The sequence below is a fragment of the Juglans regia genome, chromosome 8, assembly GCF_001411555.2.
Source record: "Juglans regia cultivar Chandler chromosome 8, Walnut 2.0, whole genome shotgun sequence".
NCBI lineage: Eukaryota > Viridiplantae > Streptophyta > Magnoliopsida > Fagales > Juglandaceae > Juglans > Juglans regia.
The window spans coordinates 16,102,466-16,127,942 of NC_049908.1; the positions used below are offsets into that span (position 1 = coordinate 16,102,466).

The 25,477-nt window shown below is 39.2% G+C and overlaps 1 protein-coding gene across 1 annotated transcript; it reads left to right on the top strand.

The window, feature by feature from the left end:
• Nucleotides 1-2,872: 2,872 nt before the first annotated feature.
• Nucleotides 2,873-6,371, top strand: LOC108997751 (ammonium transporter 2 member 5-like). The gene is made up of 3 exons (XM_018974126.2): nucleotides 2,873-3,475; nucleotides 3,612-3,897; nucleotides 5,857-6,371. Exons 1-3 carry the CDS (start codon nucleotides 2,873-2,875, stop codon nucleotides 6,369-6,371), a joined length of 1,404 nt encoding a protein of 467 aa, XP_018829671.1.
• The last annotated feature ends 19,106 nt before the right edge of the window (nucleotides 6,372-25,477 follow it).

Sequence of the window (25,477 nt, forward strand, 5' to 3'; positions counted from 1 at the left end):
TATTGGCACAATAGTTCGAGCTTATGCTCCATTTTATGTGTGCTCATGGCGAGATGTTCCGAATGAGATTAAGGAACACATTTGAAGTCGTGTGCTGGTGAGTTTACTTTTCAGTACATTTTTTTCACCTAAATTAGTATATTGTATTTTTGACCTTATTCTCTTGTTAGAATGAATTCGACCTCAACTTTGGCCGTAGCGAGGATTTGAGAACCGTGAATGAGTTGATGGCTACACTATTCCGACGTTACAAAGGACGATGTCATGACCACTTCAAGAAGTTTGAGACGTTGGAAGAGGCTGCGCAGTCTCCTTTTCGCATCTTCAGATTATCAGGTATTTTAAATTTATATATTTTAATTATTTACATTCATATTCGTTCTATATATTATATATATACATATTACAATTAACATTCTTAATATATTTTGTAGCATTTGAGTTCTACAAAGCACAGAATAGATCCGCTCTGACTGTCCACCATCGTGCAGGTTCAAGGTCATTCCACCGTCTTGCTGAAAAAATAGTTATTAAAAAATTATAGAATTCATTTATTTTCCTGATATTCATTTATTTAAGTACTAACATTATCTTTTTAAAATTGCTAATGTTGCTTTATTAGAAATGTGATAATCCTGAAAACTTTTTCCTCATTCATATCTATACTGCTGCTCACACTAATGAGCATAGTCAGTGGATGGATCCTGTCGCTGTAGATAATTATGTAAGCAGTGTTAATTTTGTTAAATAAATTATTTATATAACATTTGAATAATTTATTTTTTATTTCTATTTCTTTTAACACGTTACTAATTAATTACAATCATTACCTTTTAAATTGCAGGGAAAAATGATGGAGATGCAGTCAACTTCTGGGGAATCCTCTCCTAGTGACATAGACATATTCATGCAAGTGCTTGGGCCGCAGTCTAGTATGGCAAGAGGTTTGGGACGATCTATCAAACATAGATGTTTATCCTCCTCAACCTCATCGGCTTCACAAATTAATAATCTTACGACATATTTAGAAGCTGCATAACATGAGAATGAGTATATGAGGTCGAGACAGCAAGAGTTAGAGTCTCTCTTAGAACGACAGTCTCATTTAGAGACGCGTTGGCAGGACCAACAGAGAGACTAGGAGGAAAGAATACATAGTGAAGTGCAAGAGCAAGTGCAACGGGAGATGATGTTGCAAATGGAGCGTGTTATGCCATTGCAACAGAATCGCGGTGGGCGAGGGAAAAAGAAGAAATAAATTTTATCAATATTTGTGGCTAGTTTTAATATCTAATTTTGTGCTTTTATAAGACATTGTTACTTGTTAATTGATGGTATGTAATATGATACAATTGGTATTATGTTTTTAAATTTTATGAAATTAGTATTTCTAATCTGTACGTTCGAATGTAAATTAAAATTGTTTGAACGTTGGTTCACATTCGAACCAACGTTCGAACGTAAATACATAAATTGGATAGTAACATTCGAACGTAAACTTCTACATTCAAACGTCCTCACACTAAAACGAACAAATCGTTCGAACGATAAAGCGATTAACGTCGAACAAAACACTTGCATTCGAACGCTCCTTCGTTTACATTCGAAATAACGTCCGAATGTTCAACCTGTTACGTTTGAACATTTACGTTTACATTTGAACGGAAAGTCAAACGTTTATTGTAATTAACGTTCGGACGCATTAACATTCGAACGTAAATATGATACATTCGAATGGTATTTAACGAACGTCAAATTCTCTCATTCGAATGCCAATCAGTCGGGTTAATGTCCGAACGTTTAATTTTACGTCCAAACGTAACTTTCTGTGACAGTTCCTAACCGTCACAAAAAAAGGAACGTTCGAACATTCTACCGAACGGAACACCTCCAACCGTCACTAAAAATATTTTTTATGACGGTTGAACAGTAAACCGTCACCAAATGTTTTCTGTGATGCACTTCAGGTGACGGTCGTGGTGACAGTTTCAAACCGTCACCAAATATCTTTAGTAACGGTTTGGTATTTTTTGGTGACAGTTTCCTCTGTCATAAAAGACACATTCTGTTATAGTGAATGAAACTTTGTATAAGTTCCAACGTTTATTAATTATGTTCAAATGTATTTCCTTTTTTTTTTTGGCCACATGATTTGGTGACGGTTGAACCTAGCTGTGACAAAAATGTGACATTTTCGCATCATCACAAAAACTCAAATTTGTAGTAGTGTGCCAATGGTATATATATAGTAGTTATACATATGTATATGTATGTATGTATTTATATAAGTGGTCGTGTGTAATATTAATGTTTCTTGCGTGCAGAATGTTGCATATATATGACTATAATAATATAGATACAGCTCTGTATGTGAGTCGAATCCAGAAAGATGATTAATAGGCCACAAATACTTTATAGTTAATTGTCTCCCAAAGCACAAATTCCTTTGGAACTATCAACCATTGGTCCATATTAAAAAGCTACAACCAAGCTTTCGACGGATGTTCCCAATGCTTTGGCCTATACCCATAGGATTCTCCATCGAATTTAGTTAATACTGATACACAATAACTTCGAGTTTTTCTAATTTCTGTCACAAAGTAATTCCTAGTTAAACTTTCAATTTTGACCCTTGACATTCCAAAATGTTGTTACCTCAAAAAGGAAATATATATGTAGGAACGAGGGTGTTCTAGTAACTTTGAAGTCATCAGCTTTTGTACAAATAAAATTGTATACAAGAATGGCATGATCGAAGCATGTTACAACTGGCACCAAACCATTCTATATAAGCATGGCCAATGCCTTCACTTCCACCATCACCAAATTAACCAAACTTTTGGGTGTGCATCAACCCATTTGACCAGAGGATATGGCTGCACCCCCACTCCCCGTAAATCTGATGCCCGACCAAACGAGCCCCGATTGGTTGAACAAGGGTGACAATGCGTGGCAACTCACGGCGGCCACTTTGGTCGGCATGCAAAGTATTCCAGGCCTCGTCATCCTCTATGGCAGCATAGTGAAAAAGAAATGGGCTGTGAACTCGGCCTTCATGGCCTTTTATGCGTTTGCTGCCGTGCTTGTTTGTTGGGTCGGGTGGGGCTACCAACTATCATTCAACGTCGACCACAAATTAACTCATTTCCTAGGCAGGCCCAATGTAGCCTTAAATGAAGAGTTTCTTTTCAGAAAAGCATTTGCGGGGAACTTTCCCATGGCGACAATGGTGTATTTTCAGTTTGTGTTTGCAGCCATCACACTGATTTTGATTGCTGGGGCATTGCTGGGGAGGATGAATTTTTATGCATGGATGTTGTTTGTACCACTTTGGCTTACCTTCTCTTACACTATTGTTGCGTTTAGTATATGGTGCCCATCTGGTTGGTTGGCATCGATGGGCGTTATTGATTACTCTGGAGGGTATGTTATCCATCTCTCCTCTGGGGTGGCTGGCTTCACGGCAGCTTATTGGGTAACTACGATCAACACATAACTTCAAAGGATACAATAGGAAGTATCTGTTTTCTTAAAACACATAAGAGAAGGAAAACAATAAATCAAAAAATGTTTTAATTAAATAAGATTTGTTAATCAAAATGAATGTGCAGGTGGGACCAAGGGCACTGAAGGACAGGGAGAGGTTCCCACCAAACAATATCATTATGATGCTGACGGGAGCAGGCCTACTATGGATGGGATGGACAGGATTCAATGGTGGAGATCCTTACAACGCTGGTATAGACGCACCTCTAGCTGTCATTAACACCCACGTCTGTACGGCCACAAGCTTGCTGACTTGGCTCATTCTAGATATTATATTCTTTAAAAAGCCATCTGTGATTGGAGCCACTCAGGGCATGATCACTGGTTTGGTCTGCATCACCCCAGCGGCAGGTACTTTCTGTTGCATTATCGTTTACAGTTTGTTTTTCGTAGGGGTCGGCCGCCCCGCCCCGGTTCCGCATACGCCGGGCGGACCCGTACGCCAGATGTGGTTCTGCCTCCTGGACTGCATCTGGCCTCCAACGAGTGGCGGGCCCACATTATATATATATATATAAATTATAAATATACATATATATATATATAAATATTTATATATTTGTACAAATGATATATATTACAGAATTGTATTCACTTTATTGCATTCATTGTATTGGCTTGAAATTTTAAAATTATGGCATTAGTTTTTAAATTTTATTTGTATTTACAAATTTTAATTTTTAATTTAAATTATGTGATAACTTTGGTCAAAATAAATATTTTTAGACCCATAAATAGTTTTTAAGTCCAATAGAGTATTGGTAGTATTGGATTGGGCGATGGATGAGGCGGATGAGGTGTTTGACACCTTCCCCCTACATGGGTGGGGGCAGGGTGCGGGGAAGGGTCCACCCCGCCTCACACCATGCAGGTAAAAATCTTAATTTTTTTGGATTCAATGGTACTTTGACCCTTAGTAGATTTTAAATTTTTTTAAGTTTTTTAAAAATTTATTATTAACAAATTTTTGTGTTTTTTAAAATATTTAAAAAGAAGGAAAATGAACTAACAGTCATGCCCAATGGGCAAGAGTTGTGCGGTATAGTAGCATCTTCCTTATATTATAAATATGACACGTGTACAAGGTAAAATGCTTAGATATAGTAGGTCTTAGGTTACATTTGAGAACACAATTATGCTCAAATATTTTCAGACCATTTCATTCCTATTTCACTATTACTCTCAAACTATTCACTATTATTTACAAATTATTTTACTATTATTTATAGATATTCTGATATATTCTTAGTATTCAAACAGACCCTTAATTGCATTTGTTTAATTGCCAATAAATATGTTAAATTGATTTATAAGAGAAAATTTATATTTATAAGTCGGCGTGGTTAACATAATTAGTAAAGTGTTTATATGACATAATTTGATTTAAAATATATATTATAAAATTTGAAAATTACAAATCAAATCTTATCATTTAAATAATGTAAATAATATGCTCTACATGTACCATACAGGCTTGAAAATAAAATAACTCTTTAACCAAACATTGTTAGCAATGTTATTTTATTTTATTTTCTCATTCACATATATGTGTGTGTGTGTCGTTTTACTAAGATTTAGAGATATCCGTGGTCTTTAAAAAGAAAATGAAATTAATAGAGCATCCTATCATATAGTAACTTCTAGATATTTAATCAAAACATATAAATAAATCATATAATTATTGAGATACCTTATATATTATTATTCTCAAATGAAATGGACAAGGTTTTGATACTCTATACTTATCACATCTACCAACCTAACATTTATTAAATGTGATGCAATGAATTAACTAAATATTAAAAATGCTGTTTTAAACATAAAATGATCTATGCTTAGATACTAAAATCTTAGGATTGTTTGGAAGAGGTTTCATCCATTTCATCTCATTTTATTTCATTTTCAAATGTTATTCAAATAGAAATCATTTTTAATTTTAAATATTCAACTTTTTCATCTAATTATTATCTAATCATTATAGTTTTCTCAAATTTCTAAACAAAATACAAAAAACAATTTAACGTTTTCAAATCATAAAACAAAAAGAATATTGAAAAATTATATTATAATAATATTTTTATTTCATAATATTTTTATTCAATTTTTTTCTCTCATTTCTCAAAACCTAATAAAACAACATAATTCAAACCGTTTCAATACTATTTACAGATTTCTTATCTCTATCTCATTCTCTAGTATTCCCTTAATCGCTGAATTATTAAGAAGATTTGAAGAGATTGTTTTATAAAAAATGTAACAAAGAGGTTTGTTGACATTTTTATGAGAAATTGGATATCTTGGAATTAACAGGAGTGGTTCAAGGTTGGGCAGCAATTCTAATGGGACTCATGTCGGGTAGCATTCCATGGTACACCATGATGGTCCTTCACAAAAAGCTCCCCTTCATAAAACATGTAGACGACACTATGGCTGTATTCCACACCCATGCAGTTGCCGGAAGCCTAGGTGGGATCCTCACCGGCTTCTTCGCTGAGCCCAAGCTCTGCCGCATCTTCTATAATGTAGCAGAATGGGAGCACTATATAGGCCTTGCCTATGGGCTCAGAGATGGTCGTTCCAATGCAGGGTTAAAACAGATGGGACTTCAAATTCTTGGAATTTTGTTCGTAATAAGCGTCAACATTGTTGTGACCAGCATAATTTGTGTGTTGATTAACTTTGTAATTCCACTTCGACTGTCGGAGGATCAGCTGGAGTTTGGGGATGATGCCATTCATGGGGAGGAGGCCTATGCTTTGTGGGGGGATGGGGAGAAGGAGAAGTTTGAGAATTCTAAGAACAGAGGTGAAGTTCAGATGGCTTGAAGAATGGGAGGTTCTCATGCTGCTTAAGTTTTATGAGATAAATGTGGGAATTGAGCACTGGAATATTCCTTCCACCACCTTTTGTTTTCTGCTTTTGATGTTTTAATCTATTGGGGGATTATTGACATGGGTTTGACAGTAAAATAATGACCCATCCATTGTAATAAGAATAAAACCACCATAATTTCAGTGTTGCAGTTTGCTTTGCCTACGCTTGTATTTTCCAAATATTCATTTGTTGCCCAAAACATGTGGCAGTGACAAATGATTAGGATAAATTCAATAGACTGGAGGGCATGAGTAGTATGACAATTCCGATCAAGAACTGACTCTTGCTTTTGTTTGTTAGTTTTTTTTTTTTAACAAAATGAAACACCTTAAAAACAGAACATTTCAGTGAATCAAGTGAACAATAAACAAGAAATGAAACATAAAGACTTCAGTATCATATTTTTTCGATTTTTGATCTAAAAGGAGATTAAAAGAAAATTAATATTTGAAAAATCATTCTTGAGTTTGCCAGTTTCGGCCTTGTTTGTTTTCACAACTCCTCTCAACTCATGATCTCATGTCATCTAATCATTACAAATTTCTCAAATTCTCACACAAAATAAAATTAACAATTCAACCTTTTCAAATTTTAAAATAAAAATAATATTAAAAATATATATTTTATTAATATTTTATTCAACTTTTAACTTTAATCTAAACTCATCTGCTAAAACAAACAAGACAGTAGAGCATTCCAAAAATTAAAAATAAAATACTTCTTGGATATTTCTCTATTTTCAATGGGGGCATGTGATAACATGTAACATTCTCTCTCTATTTTTTTTTTTTTTTGATGAATACGTCTCTCAAATTTTATTCATATATAGCCTCACTTTTAACCAATAAATACCGTATACACCATATAAATACTTTGAAATTACAAAAATCTGAAAACCAAAACCTTTGTAAATTATCATATTTTAGGAACTAATTACAAAGATTGGCCACTAAAAGAAAATCTATGCTTAACTAATCACTAAAGCAAAGGAAGGAAGACCAGATTTATCAAGGACATTATATTAACCATGCATATAAGCTGGAAAGTGAAATGTTGATTCACAGAAACCTTCTATATATAGCTCCTGCACCAAGGTTAGCAAAACCCTTCTCAATATGTATGAACATGTTTGAAAGACAAATTGAGCCAAAGAAAGAGTATTCCTTTCCCATGCATTCATATGTTGGCATCTGTGGGTCATAAAAACGCAACGGGATGGAATGTCCTAAAATCTAACATGCATGCTCCAAAACATCCCTAATGTTTTGAGTTAAAAAGCAACCCAAATTCCTTTAATAAACCAACTTAGTCATCATAAAAGGAGCCAAATCGGGTATTGTCAATTCCTTGGTCCTGCAGAGCATTATTAAGATTTTCATCTCTTCCACTAGCATGTGACCGAAACTTGGATATAGCTTTGCATGAAGCCGAAACTTGATTTCCAAACCATATTCTTTTTTCATTCATTTCAATATGCTCAATGCTCAAAAGATCATGTACACATTTTTTTTTATTGGCACTGAGTGTCCAGGAACAATGTCCCAACTAATCTTGGAGGTGCACAGGTCTTCGATGAAGAGTTTTCCGCAAGTGCACTTCAGATAATTCGATGAAAAAATCTCCTAATTCGATGACCCCTAAAGATCATGTACATGTATAGAGATGATACTTGTGACTCCTCATATCCTGAAATATGAGCTCTCTTGTCTGATATTTTGCTTGGTGGCAGAGAGGGGGTGGGGAGACGTTACTCTTGTGTGACAGGTTATTAACTCAGACTAATAAACTATAAAACGATTATTAACAACCAATGACAAGATTTACAGATTTCTTTATCTCTATCTCATTCTCTAGTATTCCCTTAATCGCTGAATTATTAAGAAGATTTGAAGAGATTGTTTTATAAAAAATGTAACAAAGAGGTTTGTTGACATTTTTATGAGAAATTGGATATCTTGGAATTAACAGGAGTGGTTCAAGGTTGGGCAGCAATTCTAATGGGACTCATGTCGGGTAGCATTCCATGGTACACCATGATGGTCCTTCACAAAAAGCTCCCCTTCATAAAACATGTAGACGACACTATGGCTGTATTCCACACCCATGCAGTTGCCGGAAGCCTAGGTGGGATCCTCACCGGCTTCTTCGCTGAGCCCAAGCTCTGCCGCATCTTCTATAATGTAGCAGAATGGGAGCACTATATAGGCCTTGCCTATGGGCTCAGAGATGGTCGTTCCAATGCAGGGTTAAAACAGATGGGACTTCAAATTCTTGGAATTTTGTTCGTAATAAGCGTCAACATTGTTGTGACCAGCATAATTTGTGTGTTGATTAACTTTGTAATTCCACTTCGACTGTCGGAGGATCAGCTGGAGTTTGGGGATGATGCCATTCATGGGGAGGAGGCCTATGCTTTGTGGGGGGATGGGGAGAAGGAGAAGTTTGAGAATTCTAAGAACAGAGGTGAAGTTCAGATGGCTTGAAGAATGGGAGGTTCTCATGCTGCTTAAGTTTTATGAGATAAATGTGGGAATTGAGCACTGGAATATTCCTTCCACCACCTTTTGTTTTCTGCTTTTGATGTTTTAATCTATTGGGGGATTATTGACATGGGTTTGACAGTAAAATAGTGACCGAAACTTGGATATAGCTTTGCATGAAGCCGATTCCTAATCAAGATATCAGAGCAATTGATTTCCAAACCATATTTTTTTTCATTCATTCCAATATGCTCAATGCTGAAAAGATCATATACATGTTTTTTTTTTTTTTTTTATTGGCATCGGGTGTCAAGGAACAGCATCCCGACTAATTCTAGAGGTGCACAGATCCTCGATGAAGAGTTTTCCCTGAGTGCACTTCGGATAATTCAACGAAGAAATTTCCTAATCCGATGATCCCAAAAGATCATGTACATGTATAAAGATGATACTTGTGAATCCTCATATCCTCAAATATGAGCTCTCTTAGTCTGATATATTTCTTGGTGGGTGGGAGGGGGTGGGGAGACGTTACTCTTGTGTGACAGGTTATTAACTCAGACTAATAAACTATAAAACGATTACTAACAACCGTAAACATTGTAGTATTACTCATAGAGCAATGGTAAATGTCATGTTGCTTTACTATTCCCAATCAAATCAATTGATGTGGTATATTTTAAATGATTTAAGTAGTAAGTCAAAGCCAACTATTTAAATAGAAAGCAACTTAAGAGATATTTCAAATCAACCAATGACAAGATTGAAGATAAAGAACGACATGATCTATTGTATTGCCAAGAGACTTTTTTGTTAGCTCACTTTTGAAATTGTTTGAAGCAAGTTCTATAATTTGGAGCATTTGAGATTAGACTCCAAGCATTCAATGGGACCTTAAATGTCATATCATGCTCCTTTCTTCTTATGTACGTTTATTGTTTCTGACGTATGTTTCATCTTTATGACGTAAGCAAATCTAGAGGATAGAGATCTTGTAAATTGTTTGCCCCTTCTATCTAGCGACTGCGAGACTCGTCATGCATGTCGAACCATGATGGCGTGTTTCGAAAGATATCGTATAACTTCTAGGGCACGCCCAGTGTTTTAAATATGCTAAAAATATTTATAAGGAGTAATTCCAGTATTATTGAATTAAGATTTGATCTTAAATACGACAATCATAATATTCTTGAAGAGCTACAAAAATATTATAATCGTCGGAAATCATTTTAATACTATTATTAAAATGATTTCAATTATTTAAGATATTATGAGATTTAAATTATGTTGGAAGCTTTTATTAATTAAATGATTTTATTCTCTTTAATATGTTAAGTGAGACTTCATCATTTTATTAACGATGAAGAATATTATTTTATAAACTAAAGTTAATTTAAAATAATATTTACCTTAATTCCTCTAAACGTTTTTAATGAAGTTAACGTTTACGCAATTTCAAATCAGTGTTTCAATCCCTCGCCGTTAGATCGTTACGTGGATCCCCAGACGAAGGGACTGGGTTAAATATCCAGACCCCCTCTCTTTCCCCCTCATTTTCCCGTAACTCTCCCTCTCTCCTCCCTCTCTCAAGCATACGTTGTACGCAGTCCCACCCACGCCCGATTCTTCCACGCCTCAGCCTGACGCCGCCGTGCATCGGTAGACCACACGGCATACACCACCAGCTCCACCTCACGCCGGCAAGCTCAACCAACCCAGCCTCTCTCCCTCACACTCTCCCTTTCTTTCCGCTGGAAGTACACAGCTCGAATGGGCTTGGTGCGTGTAGCGTCACCGTGCGCCGTCCTCTGGCGCCACCACTCCCACGGCAGCTTCCTCTGCCACCGGCCACCACCCTCCAGCAAAACCAGCACCTCCCATGCAGCCACCTTCCTCCTCCGTCGCAAGCACGCACGAAACCCATTTATGGGTTTCGCACGGCTTCAAGGCCACCGACGGCTCTAGCGCCGCTGTGTGCCAGTTCCAGCTCCACCAAGTGCCTCCCCTAGCCACCATGGCTCCTCCCCGAGCTCCTCCAAGTCAGCCAAGCTCTCCAGCCCTCTATCTCTCCGGCGGCTTCTTCCTCCTCTCATGCACGAATTGCACACCGTGCACCGCCACCCACAACAAATGACCGCCACATTCAGCCTCCTCAAGCCGCCACCAAGCCAAGCCAACCACCCACGGCCCCGGTCTACCACCGACGCATGCACACTCTCTCTCACTCTCCCACGGCTTCTCCTCCACTATGCGGCCAGATCCGCCACCATGAGCCACCGTGGCACCACCTCGACACCACCGCGAGATCCACCGCACCTCCATTAGCCAAGCCCTAGGTCCAAACTACCACTTTATGTGGTGGGTAGTCATTGCATGTGATGGACAGCCACTGCGCGTGGCTGACTGCCACTGTACACAGCTAGATCCGCCGTGTTATGCTTCTTGCCACCATCACAAGGCCACCACGAGCCCTTCCAAGACCACACCTAGCTATCCAAACGCCTAAACAGTTAATGTACGTGGGTTAGCCGCCACGTATGACACTTCCGATATCATCGACGATGACGGTCAACAAGCAACGCACGGGTTATCCCGTCAATGGTATAACTCTCTATCCCTCATATTTATGTTAGATATTGATTAGTTGACTAGGTTGTGGACTGTGCTGTTGGTATTGTGGAGTTGTGGTATTGTGATTCGGTGCTGTGTACCGAAGTGTTGGGCATTCTGTGTAGTGAAGTGTTGGGCATATCTGTGTTGTATGGAGGTGCATTGTGCCGTGTAGTGCGCTGTGATGTGTTGGGTGTAGATGGGAAGTGTTGTGGACTATGCCATATAGTGTGGTTGGGGAATATGTGCTGTATTGGTGACGTGGCAGATGAAATGGGAATAGTACACGCTGGGTGTACTTTGTGTGTGGCGTAATGTGTGACAAGGAGAGTATATGTAAAATATATCCTCCTGACGTAGTGTGGAATGGGAAGAGTACACGCTGAGTGTACTCTGTGTGGGGTATGGTATATGAAGGGAGTACATGTGGAATGTACTCCGTATGACGGGGTGATGCACCATATGGCGAGTAAGCCATAATGGTGATGTGGCGTGTTGTATATGTGGGAAGTACATGTGAAATGTACTCTATGTGGTAGACGATGCACCATATGGCGGGTATGCCATAATGGTGATGTGGTGTAATGCAGGTGAATGGAGTATACATGGAGTGTACTCCATGTGGTATAGTGATGCACCATATGGTGGGTATGCCATAGTGGTGATGGAGCGTATGTAAAAGGAGTATACGTGGAGTGTACTCCATGAGGTACAGCGATACACCGTGTGGCGTGTCGTAGAGATAAGGATGGTTATGTGATTGATGGGCGTTGAACGTGATGGATAGTGTCGAGAACTGTGGATCGATGTCCCGAGGTAGTTATGGTGAGGCCTGTAGTCTAAGGTGACGGGTATCATCATACTTGACTTATGGCTGAGAATAGGCGTGAAGTAGCAGAACAAGTGTAAGAGTGCACAGCTGAAGCATGACTAAGGAATGTCACGAAGTGACATGACTACTGACAGTCGTGCTTGTGACGGGCGAAGTAATGGAACAAGTGTAAGAGTACACAGCGGAAGCATGACTGAGCAACGTCACAAAGTGACGTGGTTACTGGCAATCATGCTTATGACAGATGAAATGTTAGAGTGTAGGAATGGCGGAAAGGGAACGTGACGAGATGTCACGATGTGACAGGAGTACGTGAGGAACCGTACTCATGATGAGTCAGGAGTTGACGTAGCAGAATGCTGGGTAACGAGACAAGGTCACAGTGTAGCTCTGGAGCAATCTCGGGCTTTGTTACATGACATAAGGCATAGTTGTGAATGGAGTCTTGTCGTGTTAAGTGTTGGGATGAATTGTCAAAAGGGACGGGTAGCATGAAAAGTCATGCTAGTCGAGTTAAGAGAAGATTGGTATATGGTGATCAACATGTTACATGTTGATCTCAGGTGATAAAGGGGTAAGGTACATGTGTAATCTGGTTAGACACATGTGTCGGACGGATTCACTATATATAATGGGTAATCTGTCATGAGCATAGTTGCACGGTGCTTAAGCCTCAGAGTTGGCTTAGAGCCGTGTGGCTTGTATGGATGGGAATGAGGATTTAGTGTGGGCTAAGATGCATGAAGGTAGTGACGGGTGCATCGTTAGGATTGAGATGTGTGATTCCATTGGTCGGAATCATGCGTCGAATGTGGTTGTAAGAAGAGTAAGACGAATGTCTTAGTGTCTTAATCCTAAGGTGAATCATGGGTTCACTTTAGTGGATGAGCACTCGTGGCAAGACTTTGAGTTGGAAGATGTGGTGACCTTAAGTGGTCCCTGAAGGGTTTAACATAGTAAAGGGCACGTAAGTGCATGGGATAAAAGGAGAGTGTTCCAAGTATAGCGTAGTTCTATTTATAGTTCAAGTTGCTTATGCATTAGATAGAGAATGAAGTATGTGTATGCATGTAGGTTGCCATCTGACAAGCACATGAATGGACTGCATGACATGCAAGTAGCATGGAGTCCAGGTAAGTGTTACGTTCATACTCTTTTAGAGTCTTTATAAGATAAAAGAAAATGAAAATGAAGGCTTTTCCTTTATGAGGCTTCAAGAAAAGACTAAAGACGCTTTACGAAAGAAAATGCTAAGTGTTTAAAGGTATAAGTATCTACGGCCCCTCCTTGGCAGCCCCTGTTTACTCAACCAAAGTATTAATTATACGCATGTGAATGGATGACTATACGCTGTATCTATGTGTATATTTTCTGAGAAAATCCATAAACTGATGAAAATGCATGAAAGGCATGACAACGGATGCTTTTATGGATCCTCCTAACCGACGCTCTCATGTGCGCCACGGGGGGATACTCGTGGACGCCATGATTGACGACGTTCATGGTGACGCTTATGGATGCGGTGACGTTATGCCATGTATGTTCTTAAATGACGTATGCACGAACAAACTGTTAAAGAAAGGATAGGACTGAAATGAACTGAAAGACGAAAATACGATTTTCGGGCTTACGCCCCAAACGATGTTTTCCCATGAAAAGAAATGTTTTCTCATGAAAAGAAAGGACTGTTAAATGAAAGAACGAACTGAAAGAAAGCTCCAGCTCTTTCGAGCTAACATGAATGAATGAATGAAAAGCAAGAAAAAAAGAAATGAAAGCATGAATGTATGAAGATACGTAACGGCCACATGAATGAATGAAAAGGGTACCAATGAATGGGCAGTTGCAATGCCGGGTAAGTAGTACTAGAAGTACACTAGTGCTGCCTCCTATGAAAGGGATTCCCAACCCGTGGCCACGGGCGGAATCCGGGTCCAAAGGAAGACCGCTAACCCCAAACACACGGGGCGTAACAGTGTGTACTGGCCTATGAAAGTGATAAGAACGAATGGATGTATGCATGTATGTACGAACTCACGAATGCACGAACCTTTAAGAAATGAAGGTACTGACGGGAGACACGTTTTAAAGAAATGAAAGTCTTTTGAAAGAAAAGCCCCGTCCAGTGAAGTTTTCAAAAGAACGCACGTAAGCACGTAAACATGCACGAACTCTTGAAGAAATGAAGGCACTGACAGGAGAAACGTTTTACGAAAAGGAAGCCCATGCTTAAAAGAGAAAAACCCCATCTAGTGACGTTTTCAAATGAATGCACGTATGCACGCACGTAATAGTATGTATGAGTGATGAATGCATGAATGAAAACCTATATTGTTATATTTTAACTGTATGAAGTAATGCTTACAAGTCTTCGACTCATTTTAGTTTTTATGCATGTCCCTCCCCCCCATAGGAACTGCATGATCAGGATGGACACGGCCCATGGGAAAGAGCACGGAAGTCTAGGTACGAGTTTTAAATGTAAGAGAGGCCTTTTTAGTGTAAAATCAATGTTTTCCGTTGTAAACCTCTTTTATTACCAAAGCACATTTTATTTTATAAACGTGGAGTCGTGTACCCTGGGTATGCAAGTGAAAAGTTTGAAATCGGACGGTAATTCCCGTCGTCTTTTATAAAAATATTTTATAAAAAGTCCCACAACAAGGACGGACGTTACAAGTTGGTATAAGAGCAAAGCCCAAGTTATGCTAGACTCTATAGTGTTCTTTTCAAAATAAAAGAGAGAAAACTTTTTCCAAGGAAAGAAAACTTTTGAAAAGAGAACTGCACGTGAAGGAAAAACCTAGACTGGCGTCTTCCCAAGGCATGTTTGAACCTGCAGTAAGTACAAGAAAATATTTTTATTCTTATGTTATGATGTTTTCAAAGTATGACCTAATGAACGCATGCATGTTAGATTGGCAACTAGAAAGAGGTAGTTATGATAAGTGTATAGAATGTTAAAGGTATCAGAGACTGAGCATAGTTAGAGAATAAGGAATGAATGACGGAACGTTAGGACATGCAGCAATAGCTGCATGCTAATTAGGGAACGAACTAGAAATGTTAGGAAGACTGTAATGGTTAAGAAACTTGTGAACGACCATGAACTAAGCTAGGACCAAACGTAAAACGAGATGGCGACTTCAAGCCTCGCCGCCAAGAATGTCAGAATGGAAGGTATGAGCGCTACGTGATGGATGGACTTAAGACCATCAGACTGACTTTAAGCATGTCGATGGAGGAACAACAAGACGTGACTAAGATGCTGAATGTGCCCAGACACATGTAAAGACGACCTGAGGACACGTATGAATAGATCCCTAATAAAGATGAACAAATTCCTTAAAATACTGCGCGAAATTCTTAGAACGCTAAGCAAATTCCTAGAGTACTAAGCAAATCCCTAGAACCTTAAGCAAAGTTCGAGGACAAAATTTATTTAAGGTGGGAAGATTGTCATACCCTGCTCCTTCCTTCTTACGTACGCTTCTTCTTTCTGACGTATGTTTCATCTTTATGACGTAAGCAAATCTAGAGGGCAGAGATTTTGTAAATTGTCTGCCCCTTCTATCTAGCGACAGCGAGACTCGTCATGCGTGTCGAACCATGATGGCGTGTTTCGAAAGATATCGTGTAACTTCTAGGGCACGCCCAATGTTTTAAATATGCTAGAAATATTTATAAGGAGTAATTCCAGTATTATTAAATTAAGATTTGATCTTAAATACGACAATCATAATATTCTTCAAGAGCTCTAAAAATATTATAATTGTCGGAAATCATTTTAATATTATTATTAAAATGATTTTAAATATTTAAGATATTATGAGATTTAAATTATGTTGGAAGCTTTTATTAATTAAATGGTTTTATTCTCTTTAATATGTTAAGTGAGACTTCATCATTTTATTAATGATGAAGAATATTATTTTATAAACTAAAGTTAGTTTAAAATAATATTTACCCTAATTCCTCTATGCGTTTTTAATTAAGTTAACGTTTACGCAATTTCAAATCAGTGTTTCAATCCCTCGTCGTTAGATCGTTACGAGGATCCCCAGACAAAGGGACTGGGTTAAATACCCAAACCCCCGCTCTTTCCCCCTCATTTTCCCGTAACTCTCCCTCTCTCCTCCCTCTCTCAAGCGTACGCTGTACGCAGTCCCACCCACTCCTCAGCCCGGCGCCGCCGTGCATCAGTAGACCACACCGCCGGCACCACCAGCTCCACGTCACGCCGGCGAGCTCAACTAGCCCAGCCTCTCTCCCTCACGCTCTCCCTTTCTCTCCGCTGGACTTGGTGCGCTGTCCTCCGGCGCCACCACTCCCACGGCAGCTTCCTCTGCCACCGGTCACCACCCTCCAGCAAAACCAGCACCTCCCATGCAGCCACCTTCCTCCTCCGTCGCACTCAAGCAATAAACCCATTTATGTGTTTTGCACGGCTTCAAAGCCATCGACGGCTCTAGCGCCGCCGTGTGCTAGTTCCAACTCTACCAAGCGCCTCCCCTGGCCACCCTGGCTCCTCCCTGAACTCCTCCAAGTCAGCCAAGCTCTCCAGCCCTCTATCTCTCCCGCGGCTTCTTCCTCCACTCACGCACTGTTGCACACCTTGCATCGCCGTGCACCGCCACCCATGACAGATGATCGCCACCTTCGGCCTCCTCAGGCCGCCACCAAGCCAACCCAACCACCTATGGCCTCAATCTGCCACCCACGCGTGGACACTCTCTCTCACTCTCCCACGGCTTCTCCTCCACCGTGCGGCCAGCCGCCACCATGAGCCACCGTGGCGCCACCTCGACGCCACCACGAGATCCACCGCACCTCCCTTAGCCGAGCCCTAGGTCCAAAATACCACTTTATGTGGTGGGTAGTCACTGCATGTGATGGACAGCCACTGCGCGTGGCTGACCATCACGGTACACGGCTAGATCTGTCGTGTTTTTCTCCTTGCCACCATTACAAGGCCACCACGAGCTCTTCCAAGACAACACCTAGCTATCCAAATGCCTAAACAGTTAACGTACGTGGGTTAGCCGCCACGTACGACACTTCTGATATCATCGGCTGTGACGGTCAACGAGCAACGCACGGGTTATCCCGTCGATGGTATAACTCTCTATCCCTCGTATTTATATTAGATATTGATTAGTTGACTAGGTTGTGGATTGTGTTGTTGGTATTGTGGAGTTGTGGTATTGTGATTCGGTGCTGTGTAACGAAGTGTTGGGCATTCTGTGTAATGAAGTGTTGGGCATATTTGTGTTGTATGGAGGTGCATTGTGCCGTGTAGTGCGCTATGATGTGTTGGGTGTAGATGGGAAGTGTTGTAGACTATGACATGTAGTGTGGTTGGGGAATATGTGCTGTATTGGTGACGTGGCAGATGGAATGGGAATAGTACACGCTGGGTGTACTTTGTGTGTGGCGTAATGTGTGACAAGGATAGTATATGTAAAATATACCCTCCTGATGTAGTGTGGAACGGGAAGAAAACACGCTGCGTGTACCCTAGTGTAACATTCCGCTCCTTTCTCACATAAACAAATTCGACTGTGAGTCTCGTTATGAGTGCCGAATCTTGATGGCATGTTTTTAAAGATATTGTGTGATTTCTATAGTAAGCCCAGTATTTTAAAGCCCTCGAATATTTTAAATGCCCTGAAAAATATTTATATTAGGTATTTCCAGTGTTATTGAACCAAACTGATTTCAAATAAGACAATTATAATATTTTGAAGAGCTCCAAAAATATTATAATTGTAGGAAATCATTTTATTAAAATGATTTCAGTTATTTAAAATATTATGGGATTTAAATTATGTTGAAAACTCTAATTAATTATATGATTTTATTCTCTTAAAGATATTAAGCAAGACTTTATCATTTTATTAATTATGAAGGAATATTATTTTATAAACTAAAGTTTAGTTTAAATAATATTCTATCTTAATTCCTGTCAGTGCTTTGAATTAAGTTAATGTTTACACATTTTCGAATCAATATTTAAAGTCCACCGCTAGTTCGTTTTGAAAATCCCAAGATAAAGGGCATGGATTAAATACCCAAGCCCCTCTCTTTCTCCCTCACTTTCTCTCTCTCTCTCTCTCTCTCTCTCTCTCTCTCTCTCTCTCTCCTTTCCCTCAGCTTATGCCGCACGCCCCTCTCCCTCTCACCTCATTCTCCCTCTCTCAGCTCGGTGCCGCCGTGCGCAGCCTGGCCTCACCGCCACCACCAACGGCCTCCTCTCACGCCGGTGAGCTCCCCACCACCAAACCCAACCTCCACCTCGCAGCCACCCTCTCCCTCGCATTCACATAATTCCTCACACACAGCTTCACCGTGCGCAGTTCTTAGCACCACCATACTCGGCCGCCCAAGCCACCAAGTACCACCATGAGCACCCCCTGACCTCCCCCTTACTCCTCCCCTTGATTTGAAGCCGATAGCCTTTCCCTAGACCACATGCATGCAGCTCCTCCACACATGGGTTCTCCATACCCATGGTCGAGCTCTACCTCCCACGAGCACCACACCACCACCAGAGGCTTCTCCTCCCACCAGCGACCTCCCTTAGCCTCCCCCATGTCTAGCCGAGCCACCTAGCTCCCCCACTCTCTAACGGACTTTCAGTCATGCACGGCCTAGATCCGCTACCGTCCCGCCTCCACCTTGCCACCATAGTTCCACTAGCAACCACCTAAGCCCCCATGGCAAACCACAACCAGCCAAGCTCCCCATCTAATTTCCCCTATTTGAGACCCACGGCCTAAACTCCTCCACGAGCCGCCGTGTCTCCGACCTGTGCCACCTCAGCACCACCACGAGACCACTACTCCAGGACCACGACCCAACCCTCCTACACATATATCTGCACCCATAGCCATCTTCAATGACCCAAACAACCATTGTACGTGGGTTAGTCGCCACGTATGACCCTTTCGACATCATCAACCGTGATGGTCAACGAACAACGCCCTGGTCAACCTCGACGACGGTATAACCCTCTATCCCTTATTATTTATGTTAGTTGGTTGGTTAGGTTGTGGACTGTGCTGTTAGTATTGTGGAGTTCACTGTGTAGTGTGGTGATGTGATTTGCTATGTATGTGAAGTGTTGGGCATAGTTGGAAACTATGTTGTGTAGTGTTGTGGACTGTGCTGTATGGGTGACATGGTGTTGTGTGGAATGGGAAGAATACACATGGAGTGTACTTTGTGTGGCATAGCGAAATGTGAAGGGAGTACATGTGGAGTGTACTCCATGAGGTGCAGCGATACACCGTGTGGCGTGTCACCAAAATAAGGATGGTTGGGTAGTTGATGAGCGTAGAGCGTGGTGAGTAGTGTCAGGAACTGTAGAACATTGTCCCGAAATAGTTGTTATGTGGCATGTAGTCTGAGGTGACAGGTGTCACTGTATTTAACTTATGGCTGGGAGTATGTGTGAAGTGACAGAACAAGTATAAGAGTGCACAACAGAAGCATGACTGGGGAATGTCACGAAGTGACATGGCTAAACCAGAAGTTGTGCTTGTGATGAATTAGGAGTTGGCGTAAAAATGACGTAGCAGGATGTCAGGTGACGTGACAAGGTCACAGTGTAGCTTGAGAATAGTCTCGAGCTATGATGTGACTTAAGGCATAGTTATAAATGGAGTCTTGTCATGTTAAGTGTTGGGATGAACTGTCAAGAGGGATGGGTAGCATGAAGAGTCATGCTAGCCGGGTTAAGAGAATGTTAAAATCAGAGTATGGCGCTTGTCCTTACAAGCATGTGATCAATCGCTTGTATGTTGATATTAGGTGATAAAGGGGTAAGACACGTGTGTAATCTGTTAGACATATGTGCCGGACGAATTCACCATATGTAATGGGTAATCTGTCCTGAGCATGGTTACATGGTGCTTAAGCCTTAGAGTTGGCTTAAAGTCGTGTGGATTGTATGGATGAGAATGAGGATTTAGTGTGAGCTAAGATGCATGATGGTAGTGATGAGTGTATTGTCTAGGATTGGGATGCATGACTTAGTCAGTCTGAGTCATGCATCGGGATGACGTCAATAAGAAGAATAAGATGGAGGTGTTAGTGTCTTAATCCTAAGGTGAATCATGGGTTCACTTTAGTAGATGAACACTCAAGGTAAGACCTTGAGTTTGGAAGAGATAGTGACCGTAAGTGGATCTCGAATGTTTTAGCATAGTAAAAGACAAGTAAGTGCACGGGATAAAAGGAGAGTGTTTCAAGTGAAGTGTAGCTCTATTCTAAATTTAAGTTGCTTTTGCATTAGATAGAGAATGACGTCAAAGTTACGTGTATGCTTGTAGGTTGCCATCTAACACGCACATGAAGGGATTGCATGATATGAAAGTAGCATGGAGTCCAGCTAAGTATTATGTTCATACTCTTCTAGAGTTTTCTAAAAGATATGAAAATGAAAATGAAATGCTTTTCCTTTATGACATATTACGAAACGACATGAAAGATGTTTTACGAAAGCATGCTAAGTATAAGTGTTCAAATGTATACGTATGTATGGCCCTCTGTGGCAACCCCTTTTTATGCAATCAAAGTATTAGTTGTATGCATGTGAATGGATGACTATAATCAATATCTATTGTATGTATTTTCTATGAAAAGAAATGTTAAGGCTTATGCCTCGTGCTTTAAGCGATGCTTTAAATGACGAGAAGAAAGTGTTTTAAAAGGTCCCTATGAACCGATGTTTTAAGGATGTCATGAATTGATGCTTTAAATGATGCCATGAAAGATGATATTTAAGCTTGTGCTTTTAATTGATGTTCTTCCATGAATGAACTGTTAAATGAAAAGGATTGAAAAGGAAAGGACTGAACTGAATAAAAGGACTGAATGTTTAATGTATGAAAATACGTAACGGCCATATGAATGAATGAAAAGGGGTACCAAAAGAATGGGCAGATTGCAATATCGGGTAAGTAGTACTGGTAATGCACCTAGTGCTGCCGCCTGATTGAAAAGGGATTCCCAACCTATGGTCACGGGCAGAGTCTGGGTCTAAAGGAAGACCGCTAACCCCAACACATGAGGCTTAACAGTGTGTATAGGCAAAAGAAAGTTATAAGAAAGAATGTATGAATGCATCGAACTCTTGAAGAAATGAAGGCACTGACGGGAGAAACGTTTTATGAAAGAAAATTATTTTTAAAGAAAAATCTCGTCCAGTGATGTTTTCAAATGAATGCATGTATGCATATACGTATGGTATGTATGGAATGATGAACTCATGAATTAAAACCTATGTTATTATATTTTAACTGCATGAGCAGTATGCGTCAAGACGGACACTGCTCAAGGGGAAGAGCACGAAAGTCTAGGCACGAGAGTTTTAACTGTACGAGAGGCTTTTATATTTTAAGATTAATGTTTTCCGTTGTAAACCTCTTTTATTCTCAAAGCATATTTTATTTTATAATGTAGAGTCTTGCACCCTGGGTATGGAAGTAAAAAGTTTTAAATCGAACAGCAATTCCTGTCGCCTTTCTAAAATCATTTTATAAAAGAGTTCCACCACAAGGACGGGCGTTACACCTAGGGTATCACAAGGCATCATCGCGATGTCACTCCTAATGTTAAATTGGTACTGGGGGACCATGCCACTCGAAACATTTCCAGATATATCCAAAACGCAAAGCCCTCCAGCATTGCATATTGCCTGAGGGATACTCTCAAAAAGTTTATTATTTGAAAGAGAGACAGAACGAGTAAAAAATGTTGGGATTAACTAGTTATCAAAGTCTAAGTTAAAGTGAAATAGCGGAAGCAAACAAAAGAAAAATCAACAATTATGCATAGAACACCAAGATGTAAGTGGTTTGGCTCAATGTGAGTCTACGTCTACTGACGGGATCGATATCAATGAAATCACTATTAACAAAGGTGTAGTACAATAAATCAATTGCAAAGTCCTCAATCCCAAAGTCTCAATACACCTAATAGACTATTGGAATTCTCACAAAAGAACCTCACTCTCTCACTGTAAGTATTCTGCTGCTCAAAAAATGTGAAAAAGTGAAAATACAATGAAAACAATTTGTATTTATACTGAAACGACACGAAGCCCTTATTACAAACATTCGCAACAAGTGTTTAGCAAACTCTCACATTGGCATCCCGCTCGAGCTGACTATCAAGCGAACTCATGGGTTGTGTCCAGCTCGAGCTAACCGTCGAGCAATTGATGAGCGAACTCACTACTTGAAGCTTCGCTCGAGAGGCAAAGACACCGCTAGAGTGAACAATCTGTAGAGAAGCTTTTTTAGCAAGAATCAAGCCACATTTCAACAAATCTCCACCTTGGCTTGAACTTCATTAAGCCTAACCAAAATCCATCAAACAAAAGACTGAATCACAAGCCCCGAACACCAATCAAGTCTAAACAAAGTTTGAACTTGTACACTGGAACTGGCTTTCTCATCATATCTGTTGGATTCTAAGTAGTAGCAATATTCTAAATTTCTATGACAGCCTCTATAACAACCTCCCGAAGAAAATGATACTTGACATAAATGTGCTTGGGTCTTTCATGATACATCTAATTTTTGGTTAAATGTATTGCACTCTAGCTGTCACAAAACACTGAAATCCCATCTTGTTATAGTCCCAAATCACTGATCAGACCTTTCAACCAAATGGCTTTCTTCACAGCCTCTTCTGCTACCATATATTCTGCTTCCGTAGTTGATAAAGCAACAATGGATCGTAATGGTGCTTTCCAACAAATAGCAGAACCATGCAAATTGAAAACATATCCTACAATGTTCTTCTCTTGTCTAAGTCCTCGGTATAATCATAATCAACATAACCAACAACCCTAGAACTGGAGTCAGTTTCTCTATCAATGTGACGCCCCATTCCCGGAGGTCCGGAGAGTTAGCTCTTATTCCTCAAGAACATCTCCAATAATCAGTAATAAATAAACAAAAACTCCACAAAATACTTAACTTATTTGTTTGATCCAAAAATTCGTATCTTTCCACTTAAATACTAAACAAAAACCTCATTATAACAAATAACATCTCCACAAAGACCCAAATTAATCATAACTTGACGTATCAAAAATAACCGCTAGAGATAAAACTACTAAATATGATCCTCCAAAATACTCGTACCCTTAGCACTCATTCATCTATGATCATCAGACTGTTCCAATACTTCATATTCTTGTTCTCCAGCTTGACCATAAAAAAATATCTGAAAAATGTTATAGAGATAAAGGATGAGTTATCAACAACTCAGTAAGTATAAAATATATGCTAGTATGTAAACATGAGCATTTTCATAGAGTTCAGAATGCAGAAACAAAACATTTCAGTTTTCAATATGCATATCTCAAAAATACATATTATCAGAAAATCAAAGCAATATTTCAAACAGTTCATATTCAGAAACCAACTTTTCATATTCAAAGTCTCCTTTGACACACCATGACTAAATATTTTCATCTTATCATGCCATACCAAAACATCATATCACAACAAAGGGCCATGTTTAACCCCCGTGGTAGGGTTGTGCATCCTGCGAAAAGCCAAACAGAACATAAATCACTATGAATATCAAAGCGATTGCACTCAGAACAGAAATCTACTATTATATCCCATGGTAGAGCCAGAGGTCACTATTATATCCCGTGAAGGGCCAGATGTCACTATTCTATCCCGTGACAAAGCCAGAGGTCACTATTCTATCCCATGATGGGGCTAGAGGTCACTATTATATCTTGTGACTGGGCCATAGGTCACTATTGTATTCTATGACAGGGTCACATATCAGAGTAAAACAGAATCAGAATCACATATTAGAATCAGAGTCAGAGTCAGAACAGAATCAGAAAGTCATGCCAAAAGTTTTTAAGATGTCATGTCATATCAAAATAGAGTACTGAAATTTAGATCATTCTCACATGCTGAAAACAAAAGTCGGAGTATCTTTTCAAATCAATGCACAATTTTTCGTATTCTCAATATCATTCCTTTTGAGATTTCAAAGCAGAATGACAAAATTTAGCTCATGTCTACACAATGCATGTCAGAAAATATTTTTTCTTTTTCGTACAGATTTCATGAGTAATACAAATAAACGACCAAGGTTGGTTTTTCCTAAGTTTTCATTTGATCACAAAATATGCAAAGTTTTCAGAAAGTCAACCTCAGTCTCAATAATTCGTATAAAACCTAGTATAGGAACTCCTCTTACCTAGGCTTCTTAGCTTATAAATTTTCCACAACAGTACTGAACATTTGTCAATCATCACCTATAAAAATTCATGTAACTTAAATAAATCTCCAATGAACAGATAAATCTCATATTACACTTGAAGTACCTATTTTAATTCCTCAAAAACTTAAGATTTCTCTTAATTCTAAAATACTATCAAAATACTATCACTTCCTAAATTCCTTAATATCCACATAACTATAAAACTCAAAATATTTCTAAAATTGCATAATAATATTAGTAATAGATACAATTATGTCGTAAAATACATATCTGGTTTAAAGACTCATTAAAACAAAATTGATTAAAGTAGGAGGACAAATATTTCATTTAATAAAAATAGACTAATTAGTATCTCTTTAAAGAGTTCAAAATAGAAATCCTGCACTACTATGTACTTCTAAAAATATTAATACTTATAATATCTTTCAAATATTTATTCAATTTGTATTTAAAACAAAACTCATACAAAGTGAATTTAACATATAAAAACTACAACATGATCAACTTATAAATATTTTGTTTAAAGCACCAGTACATTGCCTTAGTTTATAAGCCCATACATATGTGCCCAAAATAGACTATAACCCACATAAAACAAAACTCAAGCTTTCAGATTCAATGAGCATAATATTAACTCATATGTTCCAAAAAAGGCAAATTGGTAAAACACCTAATATTATTTGAGTAACCGAGATTCACAAACACATGTATATTTCCTTCTTAAGAAACTACCACAAGACAAGTAAATCAGGAGATGAGCAACGACAAAGACTTACTCAAGGGAAACCGAGAGGCAACAAGCAGTAGCAGAACACGCACTCACGGCAAGCACCAAAAATCACCAAGATACGAGTGAAGCTCATGGTTTTAA

Excerpts from the sequence above, each read along its gene's own strand:
- LOC108997751 (XM_018974126.2), top strand. The coding sequence starts at position 2,873 with ATGGCTGCACCCCCACTCCCCGTAAATCTGATGCCCGACCAAACGAGC. Across the intron at positions 3,476-3,611 it reads GCTTCACGGCAGCTTATTGG|GTGGGACCAAGGGCACTGAA; the intron begins GTAACTACGATC and ends ATGAATGTGCAG. Across the intron at positions 3,898-5,856 it reads CTGCATCACCCCAGCGGCAG|GAGTGGTTCAAGGTTGGGCA; the intron begins GTACTTTCTGTT and ends TGGAATTAACAG.